Source organism: Plutella xylostella, chromosome 3, assembly GCF_932276165.1.
Source record: "Plutella xylostella chromosome 3, ilPluXylo3.1, whole genome shotgun sequence".
Classification (NCBI taxonomy): domain Eukaryota; kingdom Metazoa; phylum Arthropoda; class Insecta; order Lepidoptera; family Plutellidae; genus Plutella; species Plutella xylostella.
This window is the reverse complement of record NC_063983.1, coordinates 1497533-1511515: the sequence shown is the minus strand read 5'-3', so window position 1 is coordinate 1511515 and position 13983 is coordinate 1497533. Positions and strand designations below refer to the sequence as shown.

Sequence of the window (13983 nt, the reverse complement as noted above, 5' to 3'; positions counted from 1 at the left end):
TGTTGTCAATGTGAACAATAAAAACGATAGTAAAGTTTATTGCGAATTATTTCTCGGAACCATACCTGGGTTTGGGGGATAAACAAAACATGAAACAGATAAATAAGAGACGCGACGCAAAACTCGTTTTCCTCCAATGCAAAGCGCGGGAAACCCGCGTTGATTTACTCCTAGTGATGTGGAAAAGGCCGAAGATGATTTCGGCTGTCAAAGTTTTAACCGGTCAAAAGCCGAAACGAAACGAAGAAAACTACATCATTGCAAATACTATTTACCACGAATTCTTACTAATGTCATGTAGTTTGGTTGTGGTCTGGCAAATAAGTAGGTAAGTATACTTATAGAAAACCGTAAAAGAAACACAATAATTATTTTAACCAGTGTTAAATTTATTTATGCTCTCTATTTAAGTAAATACCGATCTATTAAATATATATTAATTATTAATTTGTACCTGTATAATTATTACATATTGACCTACACGCCTACACGTACGTAGAATTTTCTAAAAAAATATGAGACTTGGTAACTTTTAGTTAGTCTTTCAATTTTTCTCTGAGCAATGCACAATGAATCAGTTTGAAGTTTTTGTTTAATTCTATGACTTCTAAAATATCGAACCGATAACATTAGTTTTTAACAGCTAAGTATTCTATTACCAATTTGTTTCCGCCCCGATCTCTGTAATAAACCAATTTTATACAGTATGTGTCACTTATCATTATACCTATGATAATGATTGAACGATGATGATGACCCAGGTATCTAATGTAATGTGGAAACAATATTACTTAGGCCGATGTCAGCGCATCACTATAACTAACCTGTTGACCTAACACAGATAACAAACACAGAACACCGTCTTGTATAAAAGTGTTAATAAGTTGTCTTAGTCATCACTAAACTTAAGACAGTCACACAGTCGGTAGTGTTACTTGCAAAAAGACGTCGGTTTAACTTAGGTATCTACGTTCTTGAGAAGATTACACGGCGGATATGATTCGCCAATTAGGTAAGTTTGTTTTATTTTACCTACCTAAGTACCTAACTATTTTTTGTTTACCTTGATATGAACATAAACAATAGATTTTTTTAATACTTAACTGCCTACCTTCTTGAGTAAGGTTAAAAATGAGGTTACTTATTATCATGTTAAGCAGGTAATTACCTATGAAAGTGACAGATACCTAGTGCTCAAACAGTAATTTGGACATCCGTAGCTTATTGGACACATCTTTCATAATTGCTAATACATCCGTTCACCCGCAGCGTTGACCGCCCTGCTGGCGGCCGCCGCGAGGTCCGCGCCCACCCTCTGCGAGATCTGTCCCGCCGAGAAGGCCCCGGTCTGTGGCTCCGACCAGGTCACATACTACAACGGATGCGTCCTCAAATACTGCCAAAATAATCCAAGCGTCGTCGTCCTACATCAAGGTTACTGCGCAGGATCAACAAACCCGGATCCATGTTTATGCCCAGAAAAATACCAACCAATTTGCGGCACAGATGGAAATACTTATGGCAATGAGTGCAAGCTGAGATGCCAAAAAAGCAGAGTGCGCGTGGAGAAGGCTTACGACGGATGGTGCGGCAGCCAACACCCGCAAGTGCAAGTGGCCGAACCAAATGGAGTTCAAGTGGCCGACGCAAATGGGGTCCAAGTGGCCGACGCGAATGGGGTCCAAGTAGCCGACGCGAATGGGGTTCAAGTAGCCGAAAACTCCGACCCTTGCACGTGCACTAGAAGCTACAAACCAGTTTGCGGGTCCAATGGAGAGACTTATAACAATGAATGTTTGTTGAACTGTGTCGCCGCTACAGACGCCCAAACGAGTTCACCTGTGGCTAAAATCTACGACGGTCCCTGCGGCAGCCCAAGCTCACAAGTACAAGTGGCTAACTCGAATGGGGTCCAAGTGGTCGACGCGAATGGCGTTCAAGTAGCCGAAAACTCCGACCCATGCACGTGCACTAGAAACTTCAAACCAGTTTGCGGATCCAATGGCGAGACTTATAACAATGAATGTTTGTTGAACTGTGTCGCCGCTACAGAAGCTATGGCGAGATCGCCTGTGGCTAAAGTCCACGATGGCCCCTGCCTCCCAGCCGGAGAGCAAGTAATAGTGGCCGACGCGAATGGGGTCCAAGTGGCCGAAAACTCCGACCCTTGCACGTGCACTAGAAGCTACAAACCAGTTTGCGGATCCAATGGCGAAACTTATAACAATGAATGTTTGTTGAACTGTGTCGCCGCTACAGACATGACGGCTAGTTCACCTGTGGCTAAAATCCACGACGGCCCTTGTCCCCCAGCCGGCTCGCATGTGATAGTGGCCGACGCGAATGGGGTCCAAGTGGCCGAAAATTCGGCTGACCCTTGCACCTGCACTAGGGCTTACAAGCCCGTCTGTGGGACCAACGGGGAGACTTACAACAACGAATGTCTACTAAACTGTGTAGCTTCGACTTCTTCAGGCGTTGCGTTGAAGCATGTGGGGGCTTGTGGTTCAGATCATGTGGCTCCCAGCAATAAGTGTGACTGTGGAAGGGATTTGGAGCCGGTGTGTGGTAGTAATGGAGTGTTGTACAATAACAAATGTCTGTTTGATTGCGCTTTAACTTGGAACACCGGCATGACGATAGTTCACCCCTCACGTTGCGGCCCCCCTCCGCCATGTTGCAAACCGTAAGATTGTAGGTATTTGAGGAATAATAATTTAATTACGTACTTAATTCTATTTTATTCAATTTTGTGGCAGTAAGCACTTTTCTCATGAGATCAAAATAGTGACGACATGTAAATTAAAACATAAATACCTATGTAGTTAGGTGTATAATCTACTAGTAGTTATCCTGTATTGAATTGACTATTACCTAAGCAATAATAGGTACTAACGTAACTACTTTTAAAATGTTTTATATTTTACAATAAAATATATGCATGCCGAAGATGTCTTTTCAGTCGTATTACACATAACAAACCAAATTTCTACAATATGTATCACCATCAATTGCCAGCGGCCAGCATTTATGATGATGATTGATTGATTGATATAATGTGAATATTACTTCGGCCGATGTCAGCGCACCACTACACTGTAACCAACCAGTTAACAAACACAGATCACCGTCTTGTATAAAAGTGTTAATAAGTTGGCTTAGTCATCACTCAAGTTAAAAAAATCGCAACAGTCGGTAGTGTTACTTGTAAAAAGGCGTCAGTTTAACTTACTTGAGAAATTTACACAGCGGAAATGATTCGTCAATTAGGTAAGTAAGTAAGCTTGTTTAGTTTGAACCTACCTTAGTATCAATACCTATTTTACCTTGAACATAAACAATACTTTTGGATTAAATACCTACTAGACGGTTAAGGATGAAGTAACATATTATATTATATAAAAAGACGAGTAAGCAGAAGCAGTAACTTGGACATGCGTAGTTAATTTAACACTAACAGACCAACCCTCGTAATTTATATCAAATCGCTAATCCAAAAATTCACCCTCAGCGTTGACCGTCCTCCTGGCGGCCGCCGCGCAGTCCGCGCCCACCGTCTGTGACCACTGCCCCGCCGACCACGCCCCGGTGTGTGGCTCCGACCAGAAGACATATCACAACGGATGCTTCCTCACCTGCCTCACTTATGCCCGTGCGGCTAAAATCCACGACGGCCCCTGCGGCAGCCCAAGCTCACAAGTACAAGTGGCTAACTCGAATGGGGTTCAAGTGGCCGAAAACTCCGACCCTTGCACTTGTACTAGAAGCTACAAACCAGTTTGCGGATCCAATGGCGAAACTTATAACAATGAATGTTTGTTGAACTGTGTCGCCGCTACAGACGCGATGGCGAGATCGCCTGTGGCTAAAATCCACGACGGCCCCTGTCTCCCAGCCGGCTCGCAAGTGATAGTGGCCGGCGCGAATGGGGTTCAAGTGGCCGAAAATTCGGCTGACCCTTGCACCTGCACTAGGGCTTACAAGCCCGTCTGTGGGACCAACGGGGAGACTTACAACAACGAATGTCTACTAAACTGTGCAGCTTCGACTTCTTCTGGCGTTGCATTGAAGCATGTGGGGGCTTGTGGCTCAGACCATGTGGCTCCCAGCAATAAGTGTGATTGTGGAAGGGACTTGGAGCCGGTGTGTGGTAGTAATGGGGTGATGTACAATAACAAATGTCTGTTTGATTGCGCTTTAACTTGGAACACCGGCATGACAGTGGTTCACCCCTCGCGTTGTGGCCCCCCTCCCCCCTGTTGCAAAAAGCCTTAAGTTTGTTGTATTCAGGAATTTACCAATAATTATGTTTATTTTTCCTATTTTGTGGCAATGAACTTAATAACTTATTTTTCTCATGAGCTTAAAATAGTGACGACATAACCGTAATGAAATTAAATTAAAACATAAATAGGTACTTTATCTGTTAATGACTGTCAAGATATAGTAAGTAGGTACTTACCTAAGTATTTTAAAGTATAAAAATTGAAATGTTTTTCACGAATAAAAATTATAAGTTTTAACAACCTGATTTCTTTTTTGGGTTTCGCACCTACAATGCAAATAATAGAACCCTTATACTTTAGGTATAAAATCTAATATCAACCAAACAAGATTCGCATTTCTACAGTGCCAAAAAATCAATTACCTTTAGAATCATTAGCTAACAATTTCTACCAAACCATACCCGATAGCCTGATAAGGAAACGTTGAATAAAAAACATTTACTATTCAAATCAAACAATATAATTATGTATATTTATTTTAGCCAACACTTCGAATAACTTATCACATTTACTAGGTAAGTAAACAGAATTATTAGCACATAGGTCCGACAATATCACATGAGTGCCCATATTTGCTTCAAGTGTTTGTTTACAAAGTATATGTATACCTTACCTACTCTCTTAAGCTATTTATACATAGGCTATAAGGCACTTTTAGGTAAGTAGTTTAGGTCGTAAATAAAAGTTAGATAAAATGTGATGAACCAGATTAAACAACACTATTTTTTTTTCGTCAAGTGTAGAAAACTCTTAAAAAGCACTCGCAGAAACAATATTTAGGTAAGTATGTAAAAAATACGTAGAAACAAAACTTCCTCTATACGCATTCAGCAAAACGTGTAAAAAAGAAATAAATAAATACATAACTATTGAAAAGACTTAAAACATAAATGTTGGTCAAACACTCTGTTTACTAACGTCTCAGAGTTAACCAATAATAAATATTTGAGAGTACTATATTCTTTATATTTACATTCGTACTTTAAATACAGCGTAAGTATTATACCGCAGTAATGCTAAGGACGAATAACAATAAATAAGAAGTGAAGTAATTTGCAACCTCCCATTTTAGGGGATGCACCAAACGATGGGTCTCCTTGATAGCTAGGTGTCGACAGTAAAATTATGTCGATTCTGAAGTAGTAGGACCTATTATAGAGATATTTGGGCAGTGAATTGACACTGACATAGTGGAAGTGAAAACGGTGGTTAAATGGCAGCGTTGGTGGCAGAGGGGTAAATCGGGAAGCGCTTTGTGTCCAAGTAGAACTCAGTAGGAGTGTGATGTGTGTTAGTAGGCAGGTAGGTTTCACTAACAGCAGGGGCAGGATCGGAGTACACACGAAAATCAGGGATAGAATCCATCATGGGTGAGAAATTTAAAAGTATGGAAGCATTTTCTGGTGATTAGTGATTTACGGGGACCAGAAGAGTGTTCACCATTTAGCTGAATGTTACTTAGATACTTAGATAGGTAGGTACCTTGTGCTGCGGTCAAGTTGGTTTTCATCTTTTTAGCGTGCAGTCGGGTTTTTTGTTTGTTTATTATAACATTTTTTTATTTGTAACTTTTTAGTTGTTTTTATTTTATGAAATTTTATGTCAGTAGTCCGGTTTTAGTTTATGAACATTTTTTAATTGAATAATTTTGGTGTTTTTAATTCCTACAATATGCATATTTTTGTAATGTGCTAATCATTTGATACCCATCACGGCATAGTTGAAAAAATATTATTTTTTCGATCATCACTTTATGTCCTCTAGAGGGCGCTATACATATACATTTTAATGTAACATCACATAGCCTATAACCATCGCGCAATTAATACGCTTCTAACGATACCTCATACATCAAAATCTATCAAGCCGTTTAGGCTACAGGAGGGAACAAAGAAACAGACAAACATACATACAAACATACAATCGAAAAACATTACCCTCCCCTCCTCCTTCGGCAGTCGGGTAAAAACGATCAAAACGGCAATTTCTGGCGGAAACAAGTACCTACCTATAACTAGGTCCTAAAAATCTAAAAATTGGCGGTACTAGTTGGCCTTATATTTTAACAGGAAGTTGTCCGATCATGCCATAGACTTAAGTAATTATATTAAGTACTGTTCATACTAGACTAATGAGCTGACAGCCCCACCCCTCAGGAAGCTGAAGCGGCGACCTCGATGGCTGCACTGAGCACACCACCACCCGGCCACTGACAAGACGTGGACATAGCGGGAGAAGGTTCCAGGAAGATCGAGAATGTTCCAGATGAAGATGAATTAACACTTTTTTTACCTTGTCGATACGACTATTGGTCATTTATTAGCCGGGTCACCAGATTTTTTATAGTAGGTATCTTGGTAAAAGCGCTCCTGTCGGTAACGGTTGAAACTAATGTAAAAAATATTAGGTCTTTACATATGAAATTGGCGTTTTGTCGTACTGGCCACTTTGATCTCAAATATTGAATCTGAAACGTATTTCCGACGGTCATTTCTCCGCATGACTTTTCTTCGACAGAATTTTTCACCAAAGAACGATACACCGACTGAATTATTCGCCTCCGAATTTTTGGACGACGGAATCTTTCATCAAAGAACGATTCACCGACAGAACTATACGCCTCCGAATAATTGGACCTCGGAATCTTTCATCAAAGAACGATTCACCGACAGAACTATTCGCTTCTGGATGATTGGACGAAAAGAACATTTCACCGAAGAATGAATCGTCGACAGAACGATTCCTTTCTGGATATTTCCACGACATAAACTTTCATCTAAGAAGCATTTGTAGACAGACAGAACTTGTACCAAATCATTCACCTAAAAACAATTTTCCCGCAAAACGTAAAGTTTTATGAAATTGCTAAAAGCAATAATATAGGCACTTGTGCTTGAGATATCAAGTAATCTAAAAAATAAAAAAATAATGTGGGTAGTCATAATTTTTTTTTACTTGTCAAAGTGTGTCTGCATTTGTGTTTCAAACCCCCTAATTCATTTGTTTTTTCTTCTTTTGTTTTTTTCTTTGTGTCACTCTGTTTACAAAATGGAAAACTTGAAATATCGCGTTATTTACGAGTATGAGTTCCACCGTGGCACCAGTGCTGCAGAAACGGCTCAAAGGATTAATGATGTGTATGGTGACGGTGTCGCAAAAGAAAACACAGTGCGTTTTTGGTTCCAACGTTTTCGTTCTGGAAATTTCGACCTGCAGAACAAGCCTCGTGGACGGCCGGAGACCAAAGTTGATAATGAAGAATTGAAGGCTATTGTGGAAGCGGATCCATCGCAAACCACGTCCGAGTTAGCTGCAGGCTCCGGTGTTAGTGATAAAACTATTCTAATCCACTTGAAGCAAATTGGGAAGGTGAAAAAGCTTGAAAGGTGGGTACCTCATGAATTGAGTGAAGCAAACCGACAAACGCGCGTCGACTGCTGCGTTACGTTACTCAACCGGCACAATAATGAAGGAATTTTAAATCGAATCATTAGCTGCGATGAAAAGTGGATCCTCTACGATAATCGGAAGCGCTCATCGCAATGGCTGAACCCTGGCGAACCAGCCAAATCCTGCCCTAAGCGAAAATTGACTAAAAAAAAGTTGCTTGTAAGTGTTTGGTGGACTAGTGCCGGTGTCGTTCACTACAGCTTTCTTAAATCTGGCCAGACGATTACGGCAGATATCTATTGTCAGCAACTGCAAACCATGATGGAAAAGCTAGCTGCTAAACAACCGAGGCTGGTCAATCGCTCTAGGCCACTGCTGCTTCAGGACAACGCTAGACCACACACTGCACAACAGACGGCTACCAAATTAGAGGAGCTTCAATTAGAATGTCTTAGACATCCACCGTACTCTCCGGACCTTGCTCCAACAGATTACCATTTTTTTCGCAATTTGGATAACTACTTGCAAGGAAAAAAATTCAACTCCGATGGGGCAGTCCAAACCGCCTACAAAGATTTTATTGATTCCCGCCCGAATGGTTTTTTTTTTGTAAGGGGATCAATGAACTACCTATGAGATGGCAAAAGTGCATACATAGCAATGGTACATACTTTGATTAATTTAATATATTTCATTTAAAAAAAAACGACTTTATGTTCCTCCTATAGAAAACGCCAATTTTATATGTAAGGACCTAAGGACCTAATATTAGTGATACTAACGGTAAGTACAGATTTAATTATAGTTAAGTACAGTGTAGGTACAGGCCACGGGCCTACCGTGAGGTTGTTATTGCTTTTATTTACTAAATAAATTAATAGTTATAAGTAACTATACCTACCTATTTGTAATTTATTTTTAACTACATTATCCACATTTCCTACACACACGCCAATTTCATATGTAAAGACCTAATATTTTTTACATTAGTTTCAACCGTTACCGACAGGAGCGCTTTTACCAAGATACCTACTATAAAAAATCTGGTGACCCGGCTAATAAATGACCAATAGTCGTATCGACAAGGTAAAAAAAGTGTTAATTCATCTTCATCTGGAACATTCTCGATCTTCCTGGAACCTTCTCCCGCTATGTCCACGTCTTGTCAGTGGCCGGGTGGTGGTGTGCTCAGTGCAGCCATCGAGGTCGCCGCTTCAGCTTCCTGAGGGGTGGGGCTGTCAGCTCATTAGTCTAGTATGAACAGTACTTAATATAATTACTTAAGTCTATGGCATGATCGGACAACTTCCTGTTAAAATATAAGGCCAACTAGTACCGCCAATTTTTAGATTTTTAGGACCTAGTTATAGGTAGGTACTTGTTTCCGCCAGAAATTGCCGTTTTGATCGTTTTTACCCGACTGCCGAAGGAGGAGGGGAGGGTAATGTTTTTCGATTGTATGTTTGTATGTATGTTTGTCTGTTTCTTTGTTCCCTCCTGTAGCCTAAACGGCTTGATAGATTTTGATGTATGAGGTATCGTTAGAAGCGTATTAATTGCGCGATGGTTATAGGCTATGTGATGTTACATTAAAATGTATATGTATAGCGCCCTCTAGAGGACATAAAGTGATGATCGAAAAAATAATATTTTTTCAACTATGCCGTGATGGGTATCAAATGATTAGCACATTACAAAAATATGCATATTGTAGGAATTAAAAACACCAAAACGGCCGGCCGCACGAGAGGAACCGCTCGTGGGGCCGGCAGAGTGACGCCACTTGACCTGAGGGAAGATATGTAGTTAAGATGAAGCCTAGTTTATAACTAGTTTATAACTAGGCTTCACTAACTTAACTAGTAGTTATGCTGTCTGCTCCTTTTTAACCTCCGACGTAAAAAGATGGGTGTTATAAGTTACACGTAGCTGTGTGTTTGTGTCTGTCTGTGGTAGTGTTGCTCCGAAACGGCTGAACTGATTTTCGCATTGAGTATATGTGTCACCCGAGTCCGTGTTGTTCTAGTTATCTACCTAACATGTGTACCTACCTACCGACTTATAGGATACATTACGTTATTTTATAAGGTACCTAACTACCTACATAATATAGTAAATTGAATATATTATAATATGATTAATATCATCTAAAGATTCGGTATGAGATCTCAGATGGAAATAATAAGATAAGATAAGATAAGATATTCTTTATTTGCACACAAAAATATGGACAACAATACAAAACTTAATCTAACACATATGTACAAATGGCGGTCTTATCGCTTAAAGCGATTTCTTCCAGACAACCTTTGGGTGGAAGGATATTTAGATGTAAAGAAGGGTAAAGTGTACTAGGAATAAAGAATATACCATAAATATTTAATATACCAATACATACTACCTACAATATATTTACATATATAATTTATATACCTAGCATCATAATATATAATATACTAGCTGTTGCCCGCGAGCTTCGCTTCGCCTTAAAATTATTTTGCCGTGGACGACTCCCGAACTACCTACCCAATAACATGCCATGGTGGTATTAAATTAGATGAAAGTTGACAAATAAGTACGAAGATACTTGACTAAAAATGATTTTCATGACTTCATTGAGCAAAGACTTGTATAGCAATGGCAGAATAGTCATTTATAAATGTTTAATTTCAAGCATCTAACTTATGCAGTTTTGGTTTTTTTCATACTACTTATTTTTTTTCACTTTAACTCCCATTTTTCAAAATAAAACCATAACTTTACTAAGGTGTGCAGACATGTTAGATTGAAAAAATCTAGGTATCTTGCAATATCCTATTGTAACTAAGCTTTACGGGTGTTTTAACAGCATGCAGATTTCATCACGCACGTGGGATAGCACGCCATTTTCCCGCATCTCGTGGCTGTTAAAAACAGCCTAAGTTAATGCCGAATTTCAACCGCTAACTCCGGTTTTTGTGGGAAAATACGGTACCTAAGCTACGTCCCTTCCTAATTTCAAGTGCCTACGCTACGTTTAGCCTGTGCGTGTCAGTCATGGGAATTCCGTATAGAAAATCTCTGCATATTTTCCTAAAACACCTACGTAATAAGTTTCATGGTTTTATCTTCAAAAATGACGCATAAGAACCAAATGACAATGAATTAAACGTATTGAAAAGTACAGTCGTTTATTGGGTTGTTTTCGAGGACCTTAAAAACTTACTCCAAATACATACAAACTATAAGTACATTAGCTAAAATCAAACCATACCGCGATCTATATCCGATCCGACAACGCCATCTAGGAGCGGACATAGCTACTATATAAATTAAACTTCTAAAACTCAACACCCATAAAACTTTCAACCCCTATATTACACCCCCACACTGGGTTTTTTGATATGCTAATTATAATTTTTTTGTGATTATGTAGTGCCTAAATACAAAATATAATGTTTTTATCTTCAAAAATGACGAACTTCATACAAAATATGAACACCTATTTCATCCACTCACAGATCGAAGTTTCAAAAACGCTAGAACAAAATGTTTAATTATTGCTCATCAAGTGCTTAAATATAAAGTTTATTTAAAAAAAGATCTACCCCGGCCGGGAATCGAACCCGGGACCTTCGGCATAGCAGTCAGGGTCACTAACCACTACGCCAGTCAGCCGTAGTATTTTTATCTTTTAAAATTAAGTATTCGCATACAACTTTTAACCCCCCCTTTTAACCCCTTACAACCTCCGTTTCGCAATAAAAAGTAGCCTATGTTCTTTCTCAGGGTCTAGACCATACGTATACCAAATTTCATTCAAATCCGTTCAGTAGTTTTGGCGTGAAAGAGTAACAGACAGACAGACAGACAGACAGACAGACAGACAGACAGTTCCGGATATAACCAACAGATGGCACTAAAAGCGCAATACAGAGAGCTTGTATGGAACCGAGGCGAATTAATATGAAGATCCTACATCGCGGTATTAAAGTTTTTCAGTTGTCTGAAATAAATACAAAACCTAATATGTTAAATCTATTCTATAGTAGGAGAGTCAGACAGTGACTTTCGCATTTATAATATTAGTTAGGATTAAAATATATATTAATATATAATAAAATATAATAAAATACATACCACGTTACTTATATATAATAATAAGCATATTAAAGAGGATATAGTGATCTTCATTCAAGAGCCGAGGAAATGGTCTTTTAACATCCTTTTGAATGAGGCCAATGACGGTGCTTTCCGTATACTAAGTGGGAGATCGTTCCATAAAGTGATTGCTTGTATGGTGAAGGAGTCACTGAAGAATTTTGTAGTATGGGGTGGAATATTCAGCCGTAGGTTTTGTGAGGAACGCAAACCCCGGCTGTGGGATTCATGTCGAAAGTGAAATCGCTCTTTGAGATAATCGGGGTACGCTGGGTTAAACAGTATTGAGTAAAGAAGTGAAAGAATGTGAGTATTCCGGCGAAGGCGAATGGGGAGCCACTTGAGCTTAGCGCGATACTCTGAAACATGGTCATACTTGCGTAAACCAAATATAAACCGTATACAGACATTCTGGAGGCGCTCAAGTTTGTTAAGTTGCTCTTCGGTAAGATCGGGATAACATGAGTCGGCATAATCTAGAATAGGAAGAAGTAGGGATTGAGAAAGCACAATTTTGGTGGCTGTGGGCAAGAAATTTCGCAGTCTGCGGAGTGATCCTGCAGAAGCGAACACCTTCCGACTGACCTCGTCAAGCTGCGTCTTCCAGGTCATAGCATTGTCCATGTAGACCCCCAAGTTTTTCACCTGTTTACTCCAAGGTATGTGGACACCATCAAAAACTATTGGAGGGAGGGCATTATAGTCAACAAATGAGCTGAATCTGGGGCTGCCTAATATAATGACCTGCGTTTTGTTTGGGTTGACTTTCAAACCGTGATTTTGACTCCACGCCAGTATATAATCCAAGTCAATGTTGGTTTTATGTATGGCAACTGGGAGGTCGGAAATTGGAGCATGGTTATAAATTTGTAGATCATCTGCATAAAGGTAAAATAATCTATCTGATTAATCTTGAGATGAGACAATGTGCGGTATCTTCCAATAAGTTAGTTAGTATAATTAATTATAACTTTCTTTCGATTCCCGCGCAACTTTCCGATAGAAATCTGCATACTTACACAGTACCTACATACCACTAAACTGAATGCATCTATTTTAACCTTTACATCGCTTGTATTAAGAACCTGACAAATTCCATAGTCACGCTTCGTTCCTTGTATAAGGAATTATGGTAACAAACAAGTATTGCTGTAAGAATTTTACATAAATTTGAGAAAATTTAAATTAAAAAAAAGACATGTTGATCTAATTAATTCATCAGAAAAAAATATTTGACTTACCAAAAACGATATCAACAGCAACACACAAGAGCAAGTACAATCCACAAATAGCGTTTGTTTTCATAGTGCAACACAAGATCGCAACTGCAGCGAGTAGCCACTGCCAGTGTCTCAAGACTGACTGATCGTGTGGTTCATGATCGTTTGATCGTATCTTTATAATGAGATGTGGGGGTAGGCTATGGACAACGACTATAAGCGATTTTACTAAGACTAACTAGAAGAGTGGGGCATGCGGTTAAAAATTAATGAATGCAAGAATTTATAGTACGTACACTACACAAGTACCATATCGAAGTTATCCATCATAATAAATAAATATGGTCTTGCTGGTCATGTCATACTCTACAAATACTTATACTTACAAAAAATATTTGGCTAAGTATTTCATAATGATTGGTAAACTTGATGATACCGACCCTGGTCTTTCCAATAAGAAGTTTTTTTTTTCCTTTAACCTTAACTTGCCACAATAATGTTTATGGTTCAATTTTATTCTGAACAAGCTAAATGTTTTATCGGGAGGATTAAACATTTAATAACTATACGTACTTAAATTTTAATCACTAAAACAACATAATAAAATGCATTTTAATAAGAAGAGCGTGGAATCATGGAAAATGTAGGTATCTTTTTATTTTATTAGGTACATCATGATTGGCGATCAATGATAAGGAAGTAAGTAAGTACCTATTCCAAGTGCTAGCAGGGGGCAAAAGTTTTGCATCGCATCGCACTCACTCACATCGCCTCACTGCCTCAAGAGCGAGCGCGACCGATAACTTTTGTCACGTCTTAATTGCGCCCCGTGCTGGTCCTTCTGCACTAATTATTTTATTCCTTAGGTTAAAACTGCTGATCAATCACTAAATATTTTTCAGCTATAATATCATTAAAAAAATAAACAAAATAAAAACAAAAAGTTT

The 13983-nt window shown here is 39.0% G+C and overlaps 2 protein-coding genes across 2 annotated transcripts; both read left to right on the top strand.

The window, feature by feature from the left end:
- The first annotated feature begins 881 nt into the window (after positions 1 to 881).
- LOC105383822 (serine protease inhibitor dipetalogastin) lies at positions 882 to 2949 on the top strand. The gene is made up of 2 exons (XM_038116991.2): positions 882 to 1012; positions 1270 to 2949. Exons 1-2 carry the CDS (start codon positions 997 to 999, stop codon positions 2688 to 2690), a joined length of 1437 nt encoding a protein of 478 aa, XP_037972919.2. The 5' UTR covers positions 882 to 996; the 3' UTR covers positions 2691 to 2949.
- A 161-nt stretch (positions 2950 to 3110) lies between these two features.
- Positions 3111 to 4526, top strand: LOC105383802 (serine protease inhibitor dipetalogastin-like). The gene is made up of 2 exons (XM_011553916.3): positions 3111 to 3270; positions 3512 to 4526. Exons 1-2 carry the CDS (start codon positions 3255 to 3257, stop codon positions 4273 to 4275), a joined length of 780 nt encoding a protein of 259 aa, XP_011552218.3. The 5' UTR covers positions 3111 to 3254; the 3' UTR covers positions 4276 to 4526.
- The last annotated feature ends 9457 nt before the right edge of the window (positions 4527 to 13983 follow it).